This window comes from Eschrichtius robustus, chromosome 4, assembly GCF_028021215.1.
Source record: "Eschrichtius robustus isolate mEscRob2 chromosome 4, mEscRob2.pri, whole genome shotgun sequence".
In the NCBI taxonomy this organism is placed as follows: Eukaryota; Metazoa; Chordata; class Mammalia; order Artiodactyla; family Eschrichtiidae; genus Eschrichtius; species Eschrichtius robustus.
This window is the reverse complement of record NC_090827.1, coordinates 118675649-118696586: the sequence shown is the minus strand read 5'-3', so window position 1 is coordinate 118696586 and position 20938 is coordinate 118675649. Positions and strand designations below refer to the sequence as shown.

Here is a 20938-nt window from a genome sequence, read left to right as displayed (position 1 = left end):
ATAGGGGAAACTATTGCAGGATGTCCTCTACTAAAAACAGGAAAGAGGCAAAGAGAAAGTCTAGATGATGGGAGGGGAGTTCCTAAAAGACCGTGATGCCCAGTGTCATCAGTCCAAACTCAAAAGGTCAGAAGGCTCTGGGAGAGGCTTTTACAGGGAGATGAAATTGATAGCATACAAAATTCTCCTGGCTGTCTTCAAGATGACGGGCTGTGAGTTCAGCATTAATGATTAGTACAAAGAAAATTAAGGGGGGAAAAAAGGCAATAGTTAACTCCAAGAAAAACAAGTAATCCGTTTATTCCAAGGTTTAGCTCTGAAAAGAAATTTATTCACGTATAATAATTCAAGCACTGATTATTGTTTTAATTCAAATTACAATGTAACTACATAGGGAGAATGGTGAGATGGGACTGGTGTGTGTGTGTGTGTGTGTGTGTGTGTGTGTGTGTGTAGTGGAGATCGGGTAGGGAAGAGAGATTCTTGTCTTCCATAGGGGGAAGTCAATACATAATACCTAAAAAGGAAGAGCCAAATTTTTTTTGGAGTCATGAAGATAAATACCAAAATAGTCAACTAAAATGTGTGAAAATTTTGTGTTCTGGTGAGGAGGATTTAGGGGCAGGTAGAAGAGGAGACTACTGTTTTTCTTTTCTTTCTAATTAAAAGAAAATTTTTATTGGAGTATAGTTGATTTACAATGTTGTGTTAATTTCTGCTGTACAGCAAAGTGACTCAGTTATATACATATATACATTCTTTGTTATATTCTTTTCCATTATGCTTTATCTCAGGATATTGAATATAGTTCCCTGTGCTATACAGTAGACTACTATTTTTCTTAAATCCTGTAGAACTATTTGGCTTTTTAAACCATGGGTAGATATAATTTTAACAAAAGAGAAAGTTTTTAAAGAAGGAAACATGCAAGAATATTCAAGAAAATTCTGAAAAGGAATAGTACTGAGCTGAGATTAGTTATACCTGATATTAAAATATAAAGCTGCAAAAATGAAAGCAGTTTGGTATGGGTACATATATGGGCAAATGGAAATCAAACACAAAATAGAGAATAAAGAAATAAATACAAGTATGTATGGAAATTATGTGGTAAATATGACATTCCTACTCAGTGGAAAAAAGGAACCATTCAATATCAGGTATTGTGATAATTAGCTTGTCATATAAAAAAATAATAAAAATGGATTCTTTACACCAAAATAATTTCTAGATAGATTAAAGATTTAAATGTTAAAAATGAAATTATACAAGATCTTGGTGAAAACATGGGATTACGGTTTAAAACAAACTCGGGGTTTCTAAGTGAGATACAAAATCCAAAAGCTACAATAGAAAAAAGTGATAAATCTATTTTAAAATTTAGCTCTGTAAAACTATGGATAAAAATGAAAACAGAAGCAACTATACACTATGTTAAAAGTCAAATGATAATCTGGAAAAATTATTCATAGTACATAAGATAGAAAAAAGGATAATACACTTGCTAATTAAAGAGCCATTACCAATCTTTTAGAAAAAGATAAACATCTCAGTAAAAGTGAACAACCAATAAAAAAGATAATTCATTAGAGGTGAAATACAAATGGTTAAACACAAGATTATTTTTAATGATAATGAAAACAATACAATGCTACTTTTGTCCTATTACATTGCCATAAGTTATAAGGATACAAACATTAATTTTATCTAGTGCTAGCAAGTAGTAGATAAATGGACAACTTATATATGGTAGTGGGACTATAAATTAGTTCAACTTTTCTTAAATTATCTGGCAATAAGTATCAAAAGCCCTTTGATCTAGCAATTCCACTTTTAGTAATTCATCCAAAGAAAATAAACTTATTCAAAGATCACGTATAAGAACGAAGACGTAAAGTCAGTCTTTGCAAGACAGACACACTTCAAGTATCTATAAGGGTTTGGTAAACTAAATTATGGTATATACATCAGATAGAATAGTATGCAGCCATAAAGCAATGTGGATTTATGTTTACTGACATAGAGAGATGCTCGTGATGTATTGATAAAGAGGTAGCAAGTTGACATACAGGAAATACATAGCCATCCTAGTTTAGTCAACATGTGTCTGTGTAGAGAAAACAATTGCAGGGAAGTAAGGGACTCGTGATGTTAAAATAGTTCACTCTGGAATGTGACTACCAATTGTCTTCCGTGTCCTCATTTTGATTTTCTATGTTTTCAGTGTTTCTTCAATAATTTTAAAAATACAAAACTTAAGAAAAAAATAACATAACATTTTGAGATTGATTGAAACACTGAGATCCAAAGGTGGAAATGAAACCCTGAGATCCAAAGGTGGAAATAACTGGTCAGGCAGAGAAGCATATAGAAAGGTATAAATATTGAAGATAAAACAGTGTATTTCTGGAGGTAAATTTAGAATAGGTATATTTTTCTTGCTTTAGAAAATGGGACTTGTATCCCATGCTTTGGGAGAGAACCTTTGGTGGAAGATTCTATGATTCTTGTCACTTTAATACTGTTCTGATGTTTGCATAAGATTATAATTCAAAGTAAACATTTTAGAAATTTTAAATGTCTTTGCCTTTCTCTGTACTTTTTAAAATGCAGATTGTGAAAAAACGACAGTTTTCAGCTTCCATGAGTAAGACATTTTTTTGAAGCCATTTTAAAACCCACATCTCATAAATGCACTACTCTGGCTGTGACATTCTTGGCCTTAGCTACTAAGGAGCCCAACAATTACATAGCATTTGACATTGCCTTTTGCCCTTTTAGGTAGCAGCGTCTGTGCCTCCTGCCCTGAATGAGAGAAACAGGAAGGAAAATAACTCATGGCAAACGTGGCTTTGACATTCATGCAGCCACACGCTATGACTCTTCTTCCTATTTTCGAGTTCTTGATGTATAGAATGGGTTAGAGGGGGGCATAAGCAGCCTGCTAACACCCACACAGCAGGACTGCCGCAGAAGCCAGTGCAATTTTTTAAGCAAGCATTTCAATACAAGGCACTGTTTGTTTTAAGTATTCTGTATGTAGGAGCCTGTGCATGCTAATGTATTACAAGATTTGCTCACTTTCCTTCTCTGAATCTCTCTGTCTGTCTGTCTCTGTCTCTCAATCTTTGGTTATAAAGACCTAAGCTCTAGGAAAAGAAATCTAAGTTTTGGGTTGGCCACAACGTTGGTTTGGGTTTCTCTGTAGCATCGTTATGTGTAGCATACATCGTATGTGTAGAATAGATGTGTAGCATATGAAGTTCTTCTCTCATCCCCAGCTCTGTGAATCTCCAGTCCTAGGCACAATGCCAGGGCCACAGGCTTTATAATGAGACAGCAATCCCCCACCCCTCCAATACCATCAACTGTCATTGAAGAGAAGCCAGGAAAGCTCTGGTGTGTGAAAGGACCAACAGGCCCTATTCTATTATGCTCCTCTTCAAATTCAAATGGTCTTGAACAAATCTAATCATATCTGTTTATACTGTAGGATATTTTTTTCCTTTTGAAAGAAAAGGCTTATAAAGTGAGAGAACTGGGTGCTTGTTTGGTATGCCAAAAACTAACTTCTCAGCTTGGCTGGGGTATAAAACCTTAGTCTACAGGTCTCCTGTATGATGCCTGATTCTTCCACCTCACCCTGGAATTCTGTCTTTCCTCAAGGTTGCTCTGCACCAAAGCATGAATGGCAGATATTTACAGCTTAAATTAATATAATTTTTATTTCATAAATTTTGTGTTTCTTGTTGTAAAGTTTCAGGAGTTTAGAATGCACACACATACACACACACACGCACAAGCAGACTAGGAACTCAGGACTTCAGATAGTTCCTGGCCATGCTAAGGCAAACACGTGCTTTATTAAGTCCTGGTAAATTTGACTTCATATTCAAATCAATATCTTCTTTTCAATGTTAGTCAGACTAGACATGCTGTTCTTCTATAAAAATGGACATCTTGCAAAGTATGTGTATGTGTGTGTTGCTTTTATAAGATAATTTCTATATTGTCCTAGTAACCAATTATTTCATCTTAATATTTCATTTTCATGCTATGTATGTGTGTGTATGATTTTTTTCTCTGTAAATCAGAGTCCAAATCAGAAGAAACAGAATATTTTACTGTAATGCATAAGGAAGCTTTTCTTTTATACATTAATCTATGTAACCTTCAAAAACACTATGGTATTAATCTGATACTTTTTAGACTACTGTTGTCCTTAGGAAGAAACATTTTTGGACACATTAAAATGATTCCTAAACATATGTGTGATAAGCAGTTCCCAAAGAGTTCCTGGCACCAGCAAACTTGTGATTTAAGTAAATTATACCCCAAGATTCTTCTAAAAAGTTTAATAAGGTACACATAATAATAATTTAATATGTAAGATCATCTCAGACAAATTGGAAATAAATGCACCAATAATATCTAGGGTAAATGTCTTTGAAATCTTGACTTATTGAAAGCAATGAACATCATTGTAAAAACTAAAAATTCTGATTTGCACAGAAATATTCATCAGCTTTTTCCCATGATTTTAACATTTGATATCTATTATTTAAACAAAAGTACTTACTCTTGCATGTATATTTTCCTGTAAGAAAAGGAAAAGCAAAAAGTAAATTCATGTAAATCTAGATATTTGAGGTAATAAGCAAACATTATATAAGTTTTAAAATTTTATTATGTAAAATAATGTAATAAGTCATTTTCATGAAGGTTTTATAGAATTAGCTTTATAATAGACCTAAAACTTTATTTTAGTATGTATCCACCATATTTGTTTCACACTTTATATAAGGTTTAAAAACTGTTGATTCAGATTATAGTTTGTAAATTTTAGTCATTTGAAAATGGATTTAAATGTTAATCTTTGTTTATATTATGAAATAAAAATCTATTAAACATAGTAATTAGGAGAAATTGAGATAACAAGATTACAAAGGGAAGTGTTACTGACTTGCAGAAAACTACTATCAAGTGCTTTATAATATCTCTGTCTATAGTGTTTTTTATATAGATAGATTATAAACAATTCACCTATTCAATTAGATAATTCCCATAAAAGCTTTCACTCGGCATTGCTAGCTTTTGTGGCTTCCATTTTGCTCAAGCAAAACCAAAGTCCTTCCAAGGCAACGCGATCTGCCTCTATTTCCACGTCTTCTCTACCTCATTTCCCATAGTTCAGCTTCTCCCCCCATCTGTGGCAACTGCGCGCCTCCTTGCTCTTTTCAAAGCCTGCAGGCAGGCTCCTGCCTCGAGGTCCTTGCACTTGCCTGACTGCCCTTCCTCCAGATATCTATATGGCTCCTTCCTTATCTCCTTCAGGTCTTTGTTCAAATGCCCCTGCCCAGTGACGCTTTCCCTGACCAACCTCGTAAACATGGTACCTGCCTCCCACTCTACCCTTTATTCTCATTCCCTGCTTTATTTCTCCCCATAACGCCTTGTCACTTTCTAATATACTATATGTTTATTTGGTTTCTGGTCTATCTCTCCGCTCCCCGATGACAAGGAGGGCAAGGATTTATGCTTGCTTTGTTCTCCGTTGTAGCCCCAGTACCTGAAAAGCGGACTGGCACACAGTAGCACAAAACGTATTTGTCAAATTAATTAATTTAACAATAAAAAAGTGGGAATCTTTCAAGTTAAATTTCAAGAATAAAGGAGATAGGAACTTCTCTCTGAAAGCCTCATGTGGCTATAGAGAAATAAAGTAATAACCTGTATTAATAAACTGATCACCTTGACCTCTGGTTTCCAGTCTTTTGGAACACAATGAATGTTTTCAATACAAAAAAAATGTCGTGATCCCATCGCATCATAGTAGATGGTCTTTTCATATTCAATGATTGAGAAAAAATTCAATAACTACCTATGCTGAATTTCATAAATTTTCGTGGGCTTAATTAAAAAAAAAATTAATCCCAGTACTTTATATATGTGGAAAACAATGGTATACATATATGTATAGCAAGTATCCCTTCACTCTCCAGACAGTGTATGAATGGATCCCTAGACATCTTGAAATAACTAGGTTTTGCTGAATCCAAGACCTCCCAGTTGGGAATCCAACAGAGGATTATAAATTTTTAAAAATCAGCAGGTGCTACAATTTCAAACAATTATTAACTGCTGTTTGAAGAACTCTTCTATCTCAGTGAAAGAAAGTACACCACCACTACCCTCCTGCCCAGTATTTCTTTCCGTTCATTTTCTTTAAGCTCACATTCTTTCACTAATTTCTATCCCCTTCTATTAAGGAAATTCCTTTTCTTATTTTGCTCTGCAAGTCATAGATCAGAAAATTTGGGACAGAAGTTGAATAAAAATAAGAATGCAGTTTTCTATGAAAACAAACAAGTGAAAGATGCAATCATTTTGGAACCAAAACACATACTTTGAAGTTCAAAGAAAAGATTGTTCTTCTAACTCCTAGAGAAGACATGGAAAATTTTTTTCTCTTTCTATTCCATTTACTTCAACCAAGTAAAACCTACATATTATAACATATATTAAACACTGTGTTTAATGTAAATATAACATTTTATGAAAAGGAACCTGAGGTTTTCCAACAGTGGAATAGTGGCATTATGTTATAACATCTCCTTTTTATTTGCTTATCATTTTAAAAAATCTCCCTTCTAGGCTAAAACTTTCCAGAAGTTAACCCCAGCCAAGGACATTTCAGGAAGGACAAAGTTAAATTGGGTCCATTTACCCCTTTGGGGGGTAAAGTAACAATATATCCACCACCCCATCTTACACCCTCATGGGGTCATTATAATTTGACTCACAGTTAACAACAGTTTTTTCGTGACTATTCCGTTAAGGATTATCGTCTTTGTTCAAACATGATGTCATGTACTAAAGAACTGAAAGAGTTTCCAAAAGTGATTTTAATTTTTACTTGGAACACCCCACTAGAATAATATTAAGAAATATAAACTGTGGTGGACAAATTGAAATCTATTCCTTTGATGTCGTGTTGCATGAGCTTTTAGCTTCCCTGAATGGAAAAGCTATAGCAGTAATATGAGCAGCCAAAGCACCCAGATGACTAGAAGTTAGAAGTTTTCCTCCTGAGGATGGTGGCCTCAGTTAGGAAGAACAAAAACGTAGATAAATTTATAACAGCTAGACATGAAGTTAGAAATGCATCTTCCAGTTACCTACCAAAAAACTTGGAAAAGCCTCTTCATTCTTTTTCTATTACAAATAAACAAATCTCTAGGGCCTCTGAAAGGCATCAGGGATTTGGTGGTATTTATAACTAGAAAAACAGATAAAGGAGGCTGCAGACAGCCTATTCTAATTATAGCTACACTTGCATTCATAGCTATTCTATTTTTCACTTTCCTCATGCAGAGCAGAAACCTTAAATAACCCCAAAGAGGCTAAGTAACTAGGTATTTAGCAAATAATTTCCATAAGTTTAAAAACTGTATGAAATCAGTATTTCATGTAATCTTACAGGTCACTAATGTGACGCTGTAAATACTGCTTGTTGAATAAATAAAAAACTTGCAGACTTCCAATTTATAAGCTGTAGATGCAGATGTGGGATTGTGCTTCTGGATTGTTTTAGTTTTTTCTTAAGGTTTCTGAACCCTGAAATTACTGCTTAGATTGTATCTATAGTCATGAAAACAGCCTGTGTGCTTCAGGGAAAGCAGTGAGTGGGTACCATGGGCATGATTTCTCCTTCTAAAGTAGGTCTTCACTGGAGTGTGTGTCCACGATCACCCAAGGGTGCTTGTTAAAGTGCAGATTCATGGAGTGGACCCCCAGCAATCCTAATTTTTTTTGGTCTGGAGCAGAGCATAGGCGGTTGCACTTTTGTTACACATCCCTGGTGGGTGCAGTGAAGGGAAACTCACACACCAAGAAACACTGCCCAAACGTTTCAAAGGGACTCAAAATTATTTTCTGGATACCAATATTATTTGCTCTTTTGAAGGATAATGGGCTTCAAAGAATAGCCAAATGTTATGAGCTCAAGACTCTTGGTTACAGAACCAGGAAATCTCTCTACTCTCCTTTTGGAAGTTAGTCTTGAACCTCACCGTGACAGCTTCTGGTGTGTTATTTAAATTAACTCTTGTATTATTATTAAGCTTTCCAGATGGTTTCGTTTATCTACCACCTAGAAGGTATGTTCCCAGGAGGCAAGAACTATGTTTATATATTTGAAAAAAGAGATATTTTCAACATTATCTAGTACCTATAATAAATATTTATTAGGCCCTCAATAAACATTATAATTTTGGATAAAATGCAACTTCTGTTGCTTTAAAATCTGCTTTAACTTCTGAGGCACGGAGCCACCTTCTTCATGGATACTGCTTCAAATCCAGTTGTTCCAATACCCCCCAGCATGGTAGAAAATGGAGGCCACACCTAATATTCATTAGAAATTGGCAAGTGTGCTTGGGCTCCGTTATTTAGCCACAAGGAAAAGGCAGAGCCCCAGTAATAGCTTTGATTACTTGGCAAGGGAAACCAAGCCCTTGGGGTGTTCCAGACTCTCTTTGGCCTATAAACCTGTTTGAAAACCTGTTTCTCAGAATTTAAAGCTTAACTCAATTGAGGTCAGTATCATAGTAATGTCAATAATTCTCCTGCTTTCAGTTATCAGGCAGACCAGTACAATTCATCATTAACTTTATTTTCATGGAAAGGCAACTTTGGGAAAAATAGCTCTAATTTAAACTATTTTATTTTGACTTTCTTTCCCTTAAGAAATAGTCCTGCCAATATTACTGCCTTTGGATTTTGTGTTTTCCTAAACCTTAGCACCTTCCAATGCCTGAAATGATTCCCTAATAGCAGAATGGGGCAGAATAGACAATATTTGGGACATCACCAGGACAAGAACTTAAGGCTTTCAGAAAAAGATCAAATAAGCCTTTGGGTCTGAAAGTAATTTTCAGTAATTGGGATTTTATGAAGCTTCCAAATTACTTCTGCTTTAGCTGTTTTAGCGGGGTATGGTACTGAGCTACACTGCCTGATGGAATATTCTGGCATGGTTAATTTCTTTCTCTTAGGAGTCAAAAGCTTAATGAATAATAAACTATTGTTCATCTCCCTCTGAACAGACAGCTCCACTTCTGGTCAGCTGTCAGAAGCACATGCCAAAATAAATTAACTACATCCTCTCCCTGAGTGGACCTCTAGCCCTGGGGCTGGGGTTAGAGTGATGATTCAAGGTTCTACTTGGTCACTTGCTATAAGATTTCTCTCTTTTATTTCTGGAAACTGAAGAAGGAAAATGGCTCAAGATAGACATTAATTAGATTAGATCTTGCCACTAGTTTAAGGTAGGAAAGGTATTCATTCACACCCAGGATAACACTATTATTTCTTCCTTGGAAAAAGCACCTGTAAATTTAGAAGATGTTGCTTCTAATATGTGAATTTATTAAGATGGATACAACTTCAAACTTCATGGTTTATCTAAATTGATTTGCTAACATTGAACTAAACAGCAATAATGGAGAAATAGTGAACTGGAGCTACTCCTCACATATTATCTTTAAGAATCACCTGATCATATTGAGCTGCTTGTGGGCAGGGTTTAAGTATGATTTATTTTTGTATTTTCAGGACCCAGATCTATGCTCGTTACAGCACAGGTGCTAAATAAATGCTTGCGATTTAGTGACTTGAAATTGTTATTTTTCCCGCAGCATGAAAATGGTTAAAGAACTGCAATAACTTAACGGCCAGTAGAGGGCAATAAAGTTAATTTTAAGAAATTTGTAGGGTCCAGTTTAAACCCATCTTCAGTCCCAGTTCTAGCCTGGAAAGGCTTTTCTCCAGAGTAGTCTCATTTAGCCTCCTGATTTTACCTTAATTCAGTGGTACCACATTAGACCCCCCTTTCTGCCCCCCCTGCAATAGAGTATATAAAAGGGGAAGATCAGACTGGTCGGTGTGTGTTGATTTATACACCATAGCTCTCTCTGCTTGGTTAATTCTTAGCTTAATCAAGACCATTTGACAATGGATAACCTTTAGAAGTGAAAAACCACAATAGAACCACTGGGTAAGATGTGGAGTAGGGAAGACATTTTGGCTTTAAGCTTCATTCAGTAGAAAACTGGAGATACAGTAAGATACTAATTCCATTTAAAAGAACCCAAACACATGTTCATATTTATGCATATAAATAAGATCAGAAAAAAAATACAAACTATGGTTTTTAATTCATGGTTAGCAAGGAATTAATACATGGAATAGTAAGGGTTTTTATCTTATTCATGCTTTCTTATATTTTTTTTCAGATTTTTTTTTTTTTTTTTTGGCCGTACCCACGGCTTGAGGGATCTCAGTTCTCCGACCAGGGATTGAACCCGGGCCACAGCACTGAAAGCCCGGAATCCTAACCAGTAGGGCACCAGGGAACTCCCTTTTTCGGATTTTTATAGTGAATAGATATTTCTCCCAGATTAAAAAAAGTTACATTAGGTAGCACTTCCCACCAACAATTTAGAGATGAGGAAGGAAGGCGTGACTAACTTTCCTGAAACTAACTTTAACAGGGCCTGACTTGTCTTTGCCAATCTCCCCTCCTTCCCCACAGTGAGTTTGGGGGATGGCAAGGGCCATTCAGAGGGTCATGGGACATCCCACTAACTTTGTTATTCCACGTGCTCCCGTGACCACGGTGACACAGGCTGTTTCACATATTCCTTGACCTAGGTGGGAGCAGGCAAGTAACAACAGCTTTAAGAGGGGCCTTTCTTCTACATTTCATTTTTTGATATTGCATTTTTCTATCTCGACAGAGCCCCGTATCTTTCCCATGTTATTTTTAGTCATCCTTGCAGGGAAAAAAACCAAGTCAATCAGGGTTTCTGGCATGTCAGCTTTTCATGAAGAGAACACAAAGTAGAGCTCCCAGCAAGCCTCATAAAACATAGGATTTATGGGAGACCTTTCATCTACATCCAGTTAAAATGTTCCCTGCTAGGCAACTGAGAGTGCATGGAAATCATCATTTGAAAAGGCCTTACTTTAAGGACTGAATACAGAGGCTCAAATGTTGCTTCACCTCCTCTTCCTTTTCATAGGACTCCAGTACACTGTGCGCTTCATCGTGGTGATAGCAGTAGATTTTATAAATATCTTCCAGTGGCCCTTTAATCTGCAAGAATACTTCTCCTGATAAATGCAAAACAAAGGCAAGATGACATCAAGTCAGACCAAACTGGCACTTCACATATTTATTTTGTGACAACATTGATTAGTGTTAAAAAGTTGGGTGGGCCCCATTTTATACCTAGATTGTTGGGGGGGGGGACACCAACCTAGTGGATGACGCTGAGGGGCCTTCTTTCCTCCCTTTTCTTCCTTTTTTTCTTTCCACCCTCCTCCTTCCCTTCTCCCTTTTTCATTCCTTCCCTCCTGTCTTTTATAAAACAAAGGATAATGAGCTTAATGGAGGTGGGCAGAAAAAGAAAGCTGGTTTTCTTAGATTATGCCCTTGGTTAGTGTGCAGGGTTCTGGAGTAAACACAGATAAACAAAGAAAAACAAAGGGCATCGCTCACTACCTGGTTCTATGAGGGCTAAGTCATCACCCACTGCAATTGCCCACCCTGAGAGGAATCCAGGATGAAAAACAGGATGAGGCACTCGTCGCTTTGGATAAACAGACCCTCAGAGGGTTGGGTGTATGTCTCAGGAAGCCTTTCAATCACCCCAGATTCTTGCATCTTCCCATACAGAGAAAAACACTAAAATCATTAACTTGGGATATCTGTTCTTTGTGACCAACAGTAATCTTTCAGCAAGATGTATGTTTGATTGCGTGTATTTCCTAGCCCAAAAAATCATATATAAACTGGCTTCTCCTCCACCTCTTTGGAATCGTTTCCTCAGAGCCACTGAGAGGTCGTCTCTTATAGTCCTCAGTAAGTCCCTGAATAAAACTTAAACACACAACTCTTACACTGTGAGTTTTTCTTTGACACCAGTTAAAGGCTGTACTTTAGAATCAGTCTGTATGGGTTCAGGTCAGGCTGTGCTACAGACTTGGACAAGTTAGTTTTTGCTCTCTGAACCTGTTTCCTCATCTATAAAATGTGGACAATAATAGATCCAATTGCACGGGGTCATTATAAAATTAAAGAGATAGGGTATGTAAAGTTCAGATTACAGTACATACATAGTAAATGCTCAAAATGGAGCAGGTATTGTCAATTTGTTAGAGGCATGAAGAGTGAAATTTCGGGTTCTAGGTAAATTATTTTTCGCTATTTATTTTACTAACATTTCCTGAGTTTGTATGAAAGGCAAGCAGTGGATTTGAGGGAAATAAAATATTTTCTTTCATGTGATAATAGAAAGAACTGGTCATTATTCCTGTTAAAAATCAATTGGATAATACTATGAACCAGTGTTATGACTGTTCATAAAGCAACCTGGGCTAATTATGTCCAGGTATTTAAGGAATCCTTTTTGATACATGATAAAATTGGGTCTATAACTGATGACTCAAGTACATATTGGAGAATAGTTTGATTTAATCACCACTTCATCACATAAAAATGCATCCACTATCCAACCCAGAACGTGTTAAGATGATTTGGGAGACACAGAAGAAATATGTGATAGATCTGCTCCCCAAAACATTGCCAGTTTGGGGTTGATAATGATTTGGGACTGAACTGATTGGAAGTGATAATGGACCTGCTAATCTGGGTCTATTATAGTAACAAGTCATTCTTCCTACAGATATAGAAGTGCGCTTTATATTTTCAACAAGTTTTGCATATATTAACTGCTTAACCCCTTATACATATGATGAGATAAGAGGTTATTTATCCATATTAAATAAGGATGGACAAATCTGACTTTAAAACAAAGAAATGATTTTTCCAAAGTCCTGTCAGGAGATGGAGAGCCAGGATTAGAGGCCATATTCTCCTCATTTTTCCCTTAGATTTTAGCCCTCCCCACATCAGAGTTCTGCTGGACCCTGGACACAGTGATGCAGTTGCCTGGAACACTGGACTCAGAATCAGAAATCACTGTCATTTAGGATTTGTGAAGTAACTTCGGGAATGACATTTAAAAATAATTCTTTGAGCCTCAAATCTCTCATTTGTAAAATGGAAGTAATAGTTACATTTGAGATGAATTTGAGAATTAAATGAAATGTGGACGTTAAATCTCCTGGCACTGACAAGTTCCTCAATAAATGTCACTTGCTTTCTAATGCTGCTCTACTATCTCCAGAATTATAACACTAGTACTTTTATTTTTTCATTTTTTAAAATTTATTTTTAAAGATTTTTTTTTTATGAGGACCATTTTTAAAGTTTTTATTGAATTTGTTACAATACTGCTTCTGTTTGGCTTTTCAGCCACAAGGCATGTGGGATCCTAGCTCCCCGACAAGGGATTGAACCCGTGCCCCCAGCATCGGAAGGCGAAGTCTTAACCACTGGACCGCCAGGGAAGCCCCATTAAATTTTTATTGGAGTATAGTTGATTTACAGTGTTGTGTTATTTTCAGGTGTACAGTTAAGTGAATCAGTTATACAGATATATATATATATATATACACATATATACATTCTTTTTCAGATTCTTTTCCCATATAGGTTGTTACAGAATATTGAGTATAGTTCCCTGTGCTATACAGTAGGTCCTTGTTAGTCATCTATTTTATATATAGTAGTGTGTATGTGTTAATCCCAATCTCCTAATTTATCACTTCCCCCCACATTTCCCTTTGGTAACCATAAATTTCATTTCGAGATCTGTGAGTCTGTTTCTGTTTTGTAAATAAGTTCATTAGTATCATTTTTTATTAGATTCCACATATAAGTGATATATGATATCTGTCTTTCTCTGTCTGACTTAATTCATTTAGTATGATAATCTCTAGGTCTATCCATGTTGCTGCAAATGGCATTATTTCGTTCTTTTTTTAAGGCTGAATAATATTCCTTTGTATATATGTACCACACCTTCTTTATCCATTCATATGTTGATGGACATTTAGGTTGTTTCCATGTCTTGGCTATTGTAAGTAGTGCCACAATGAACATTGGGGTGCATGTATCTTTTCTAATTATAGTTTTCTCTAGCTATATCCCCAGGAATGGGATTGCTAGATCATATGGTAGTTTCTTAAGAAATCGTCATACTGTTCTCCATAGTGGCTGCACCAATTTACATTTCCACCAATAGTGTAGGAGAGTCCCCTTTTCTCCACACCCTCTCCAGCATTTACTGTTTGTAGATTTTTTGATGATGGCCATTCTGACCAGCATGAGGTGATACCTCATTGTAGTTTTGATTTGCATTTCTCTAATAATTAGTGCAGTTGAGCATCTTTCATGTGCTTTTTGGCCATCTGTCTGTCTTCTTTGGAGAAATGCCTACTTAAGTCTTCTGCCCATTTTTTGGTTAGGTTTTTTTTTTTTTTTTATAAATTTATTTATTTATTTATCTATCTATTTTTGGCTGTGTTGGGTCTCCGTTTCTGTGCGAGGGCTTTCTCCAGTTGTGGCGAGCGGGGGCCACTCTTCATCGCGGTGCGCGGGCCTCTCACTATCGCGGCCTCTCTTGTTGCGGAGCACAGGCTCCAGACGCGCAGGCTCAGTAGTTGTGGCTCACGGGCCTAGTTGCTCCGCGGCATGTGGGATCCTCCCAGACCAGGGCTCAAATCCGTGTCCCCTGCATTGGCAGGCAGATTCTCAACCACTGTGCCACCAGGGAAGCCCTGTTTGTTTTTTTGATATTGAACTGCCTGAGCTGTTTGTATACTTTGGAGATCAATCCCTTGTCAGTTGCTTCATTTGCAAATATTTTCTCCCATTCTGTGGGTTGTCTTTCTGTTTTGTTTATGGTTTCCTTTGCTGTGCAAAATCTTTTCAGTTAAATTAGGTTCCATTTGTTTACTTTTATTTTTGTTTTTATTTTCATTAAAACACTAGTATTTTTAAAGTATTACATTATTTCCTAATTTCCATCCAGCCAATAAAAGATGTTTCTTTCCTTTCATTTATGGGATTTCTCTGTGATTAAAGTTAGACTCTGTGTGTGTGTGTGTGTGTGTGTGTGTTTTGCTTGGTTGGTTTTTGTTTTAGTGCTTTTTTGGACTTGTAAGGAAACGCAGTGACTGTGAACATTTTTGGAACTGAAGGGATAAGGGATTCTTGTTAGGTTCCTGGGATTTTACTGAATTGATCCTTCTGCCAGTGGAGGTCTTACAGATTCACTCTTCACGACAGTTAGCAACACAAATAGTAAGAAAGAGAGTAGTTACAAGAGGAGAAAATAAAATAGGACAGTGGCTAAATTTAGGGTTGGGCATAAGAGGAGGCGAGCCTCCCAGTCACAGAGGCAGGTAGCAAACGGGAGTGAGGGCTTTGGCTGGGCAAGGGAGTCAAGGCTCAGATGAGCTCAGCAGCAAGTCAGGAAGAGAGGATCTGAATACCCGCAGCCCAACACGAGATGAAATTGTAAATATGTGTGTTCACTACAAAGCAGCTTAGAGTAGAGACAAAGGATGAAAGAGGTCTGGACAACCTCATAAATCCACAGTAGGATCAAGTCAGATAGTCAAAACACAAAGGACAAAGGCATTTATTTTGCACACAATGAAAACATTAATTGTAAATTCCCTTATATTTTCTTTAACAGAAGTGGTCTAGTTTGAAAGAATTTATAGCTCTCTCCTGAACAGCAGAGTTGAATTTTTTACTCTTTTCCAAGTAAAATTCTGTTGGGCCTCTAATAACAATGATTAAAGTTAAAAGATATTTAAGCACTCTAATTGAGAGTCATTTATTCACCCAGAGGCCAAGTACAATACTGGGGGGCAGAATATTTGATTCCCCTCCCAGCCCTACCAATGTATGCTGCTTCATAATAGTGCGGATGAAGTGATATGTCTTGCAGCAAAAAAAAAAAAAAAAAATTATTCTGTTTCCACGGTAACGTAACTCTCGGCTGCATTTCTTCAGTGGTGAAGGACAACTGTTCTGTCTACTGTATGTGGGTTTGAAAGAATGATTAGGATTGGAGAAGGGACTGAGCCAAGACCAGCTAAGGTAATTTCCCTTCTGGCTGCCTGTCACAAAATCACCAGAATCCTCTGAAATAAATCTAACTATCGTGTGCTTCTTTTTCAAAATTCTACAACGCAAGACTTTCTGCATTGACGTCCCCCCAGAATATCTGCCATACAAAAGGAGGGGGAAAAAGCGCACCTTTTAAAATGCCCTTAGTTACCTCCTTTAAAAACAGCTTCCAGGGATATTGAACACATTTTATATCCTGGCATCTAATGTAAACTGTCACTAATATAAACACATATATGTTCCTCTTCTTGGCCCACCTCTTCTTTACTTGCAGACCCTCATGTCCATCCCCAAGGTGTACCATACCAAGTGATAGGATTCTATATTATTCTGACCCAACTACAAGATGAACTTCCCCTACAGGTAAGTAAGCCAGAGTGAAACCAACAATATCCAAGAGACCTCCCTGCCATAGGCCTTGTTTAGGAAAATGGCATAAAAGGGAGTGAAGTAATTATAGTCTTTATTTAGTTCAGCCTTATTTGATAACCATTTAATGAGTGACTATTATGCACTGAGTACTTTGGTAAGTACTGCAGACACAAAGAACCAACACTTCCCTCAGGTGACTTATGGAGGCCAGTAAGGGAGAGAGAAGAGTAAACTCTCATTTCCCATGCTATGTGAAAAGTATGACAGTAGCTACAAAACACAGAGGGTGATCCATTCTGCTCTTGAGAAACTTTGAGCTCTTTCCCTAACAGTCTGCCCTTGAAATAGGAGTTATGAGTGAGTGCAAAAGCACAGAGATGCATGCAGGGAGCAGGTTCTGCTCAGAAACTGCAAGTGGTCTCCGATGGCTGGCTGGTGCCACACCTTGGGGGGAGGTTTCAGAAGAGGCTATATAGGTGAGTAGGGGCCAGATCATGAAAGACCTTGTGTATAATTAAGAAGCTGGAACTTTAGCCTGAAGGTGATGGAGAAGCACTGATGGATTTTAGGCAGCAGATTAATATGATTCGATCGTATTTTAGAGCGTTTACTCTGGGTTTAATCATATGAACAATGGAATTTGGAGGAGGAGTTAGGGAGACTGGAAAAGAGAAACCAGTTGAAAGGCTTCTATAATAATGTAAGAAATAAATAAGGAGGGCTAAAACAGAAAGTTACGGCAGTCAAGAGAGAGTACTCTAAAATCCACCGCCTGGTTTCAGATTCTGGTTTTACCATTTACTGTTGTGACATTTGGGAAAATTACCTGATTTCTCTTTTCCTTAATTTCTTCATCCAAAATATGGAATAATCATAATGGTAGGGTTGTTTGAAGATTAAATGAGTTAAAATATGTAATGTAGTTATATCAGAAGGTGGCATGTGCAAATTCTCATTAGATGTTAGTTTTAACCACTAAAGCAAAAGCAGGGAGGATGGAGAAGAGAGAGAGAGAAAAAAAAAAGGACATTGAACATGTGAAAGATGAAGAGGATAACTACACGCATATCTCAGGAATTCAGTTTCAGTAAACATGTGGATAGACAATGAGGACAAAATAGAGTGTTTTAGTGGGAAGACAACGAGTTGAATTTTAAATGTACTGAGTTTGTCACCCATAGTATATTCAAGTGGAGGGCCCTTCATGAAATTGGATATATGAGTCTGGGATTCAGGAAAAAAAGAGATCTGGAATAGAGATGTATGTATGTAAAACCTGAGTAGTAGAAACCATGAATTTGATATGGTCATGCAAGAAAGTCCATGGAGTGAGAAGAGAAGAGGGCATGAGGACCAAACACTGGGAATACTAACACTGAGGGGAGCCCAGAAGAAAAAGAGTCTGCAGAAAAGTTTGAGAAGTTACAGCCAGAGAGAAGGGAGAAAAACTAGGGTGGGTGTAAGCAAAGCCAAGGATAAAATAGTGAGAAATCCTTCAGAGAGAGTGAACAAGTTTGTGAGTGACAGAGCCTGTTATCTTCCAGTACCAGTACTCCCCCTTTTCTATAACGATGAATTTTGGGCTGCCCCAAATAAAAACTACATTTCCCAGCCTCCCTTGTAATAGTAGTGGCCATGCAATTAAAGTCCACCAATGGGATATATGGAGAAGTGTCCTATGACAATATCCAGGAAATTTCTTTATGAGGTAGCTAGCTCATCCTTTACGTCTTCTTCTACATACTTTCCTTTGTTCTGCTACCTGGAACTTGGATGCTACCTTGTCCATGAAGGTAAGGCTGAGTGGAGCTGTGAGCCAGAAGAAGCTTATATCCCAGAGGACTCTGTGGAGTAGAGTTGCCATTCAGGTCTAAAATACATGCCTTTATTTACTTATTTATTTTTTAAATGCAAAAGCTATTTATTGAAAACCACAACAATAGAACAGAATAATTTCTAGCTAAAGGAAAGGGAACAAAGCAAAGATACCTGTTCTTAAGTATTAAATCTTATCTTCATGAGTTATTTATGTTGCTTTGCTTGTTTTTTTTTAAATTTTATTGAAGTATAGTTGATTTCAATGTTGTGTTTAATTTCTGTTGTACAGCAAAGTGACTCAGTTATACATATATATTCTTTTTTATATTTTTTTCCATTATGGTTTATCACAGGATATTGAATATAGTTCCCTGTGCTATACAGTAGGACCTTGTTGTTTACCCATCCTGTATATAATAGTTAGCATTTGCTAATCCCAAAGCCTTTAGACTTTTACATAATAGAGAAATAAATATCCATATTATTTAAGGTAGTAAAGTTTTGTTTTGTTTCCTGTTTCTCCCAGCTGAACTTTATTCTAATCAATACAGTTTTTCTCTTCTCCTGTAAAAAAAAAAAAAAAAAAAAAAAAAATTTTGAGAGATACCAGTTGAAGGCTCTCCTCTTTACTATAAAATTTTATTCAAAAATTTTATGAAAATATTAAATGAGCTGTTGCATATGAAGAGTGTTATGAACTGAATATTTGTTTCCCCCATAAAATTCATATGTTGAAGCCTTAACCCCAAATGTGATGGTATTTGGAGGTGGAGACTTTGGGAGGTAATTAGGTATATATGGGGTCATGGGAGGGGGAGCCTATGATGGGATTAGTGCCTTTTTAAGAAGAGGGAGCTTTCTCTATCTGCCATATGAGGATACAGTGAGAAGGCAAACCAGCAAGAGAGCTCTCACCAGGAAACACATCTGCTGCCATCTTGATCTTGGACTTCCAGACTCCAGAACTGTAGGAAATAAATGTCTGTTGTCTATAAGCTACTCAGTCTTTGGTAGTTTTTAATGGCAGTCCAAACTGACTAAGACAAAGGGTTTAAAGTAAGAAGTTACTTGTTTTAGCAAGAAAAAATATGTAATAAATTCAACTCTAAAAACCAACTACAATGATGGTAAAAGAGAATTTTAGTTAAAATCTTAAGCAGTCAAAAGGCACAAACTTCCAGTTATAAATAAGCACTAGGGATGTAATGTACAACATGATAAATATAATTAACACTGTTTTATGTTATATATAAAAGTTGTCAAGAAAGTCCTGTCAGGAATAAAGACGCAGACATAGAGAATGGACTTGAGGACACGGGGAAGGGGAAAGGGTAAGCTGAGATGAAGTGAGAGAGTGGCATGGACATATATACACTACCAAATGTAAAACAGATAGCTAGTGGGAAGCAGCCGCATAGCACAGGGAGATCAGCTCTGTGCTTTGTGTCCATCTAGAGAGGTGGGATAGGGAGGGTGGGAGGGAGACGCAAGAGGGAGGAGATATGGGGATATATGTATACATATAGCTGATTCACTTTGTTATATAGCAGAAACTAACACACCATTGTAAAGTAATTATACTCCAATAAAGATGTTAAAAAAAAAAAGTTCTGAGTTCTCATCAAGGAAAAATTTTTTTCTATTTCTTTAATTTTATATTTATATAAGATGATGGATATTCTCTAAACCTATTGTGATACTTCAAGATGTATGTAAATCAAATCAGTATGCAGTACACCTTAAACTTATACAGTGCTATATGCCAAATATATCTCAATAAAACTGGAAGAAAAAATTCTCAAGCATCGATTATGATCTAAGATATATCCCAAAGAAACTTCTGTAGTTCTAAGTAAAACTTGATTGTCAAGACAGAGCATTCAGAATACAGAGAAGGGGGTGGGATGAACCTGAGGACAGAGGGTAGATATGACCCACTCCAGGGAAAGAGGGTCTGAGATCTGGGCTATGAGCCTCTGGCTGTCACTTCCCTGAGTGAGTAAATATGCCACCCCCAAATGAAAGAGCTTTCCTGGCAGCTTTTACCCGGACTGACTAGGAGAGCTCCCCATGGTCTGCCTCTCCTCCTTGGATGGGAGCCCAGCCTTCTTGGATGGGACTAAACAAGGCAGCAGCTCAGCCAGCCAAAATGCCAGATCATGTACATGTTGTCTTCCTTTCATGCTTAGCCTCCTGTTCTCCAGGGGAGGGCAAAATGAGGAGGGGTGTGAGAAGAAAGAGGTTGGAAGAGTAAATGCTGCTTACAGAAGCCACTATCCTTTGCCTTTAGTCTCATTTAGTTCCTGCCTCACTTGGGGATAACACTGGCTACTAAGGGATACTCAGGGGACCCTGGTTAGGGTTATGAAATTCAAACCAAGCCCAGGTGCCAAGTGGAACATGCAGCCATGGGATTAAAACAAGCATGTCCCTTGAGTATCAATTTTATGAAGATATTTGAAGAAAAATTATTTTCATGTGAAAAAATAGAATGGAAAATTTACGTGAATTCTTAAGACAAAACAAGACTCCAAATTATTTCATGCCTGTGGCTGGGGCTTTGGGTCAGAACTCCACGTTCCCTGAGGCTCATGATATTTCTCTTTTGGCATCAGGAATCTTTCGGTAAAAATTTTT

General features: G+C 37.0%; 1 protein-coding gene across 1 annotated transcript in view; it reads right to left on the bottom strand.

Annotated features, from left to right (window-relative positions):
* The window catches only part of ARHGEF38 (Rho guanine nucleotide exchange factor 38), a 152985-nt gene that overhangs the window by 36726 nt on the left and 95321 nt on the right, over positions 1-20938 (bottom strand). Inside the window, exons 4-5 of the mRNA XM_068542303.1 lie at positions 11028-11175; positions 4580-4597 (exon numbers count right to left, since the gene is read on the bottom strand). Of these exons, the coding sequence (XP_068398404.1) occupies positions 4580-4597; positions 11028-11175 (166 nt within the window). The remainder of the gene's footprint in view (positions 1-4579; positions 4598-11027; positions 11176-20938) is intronic.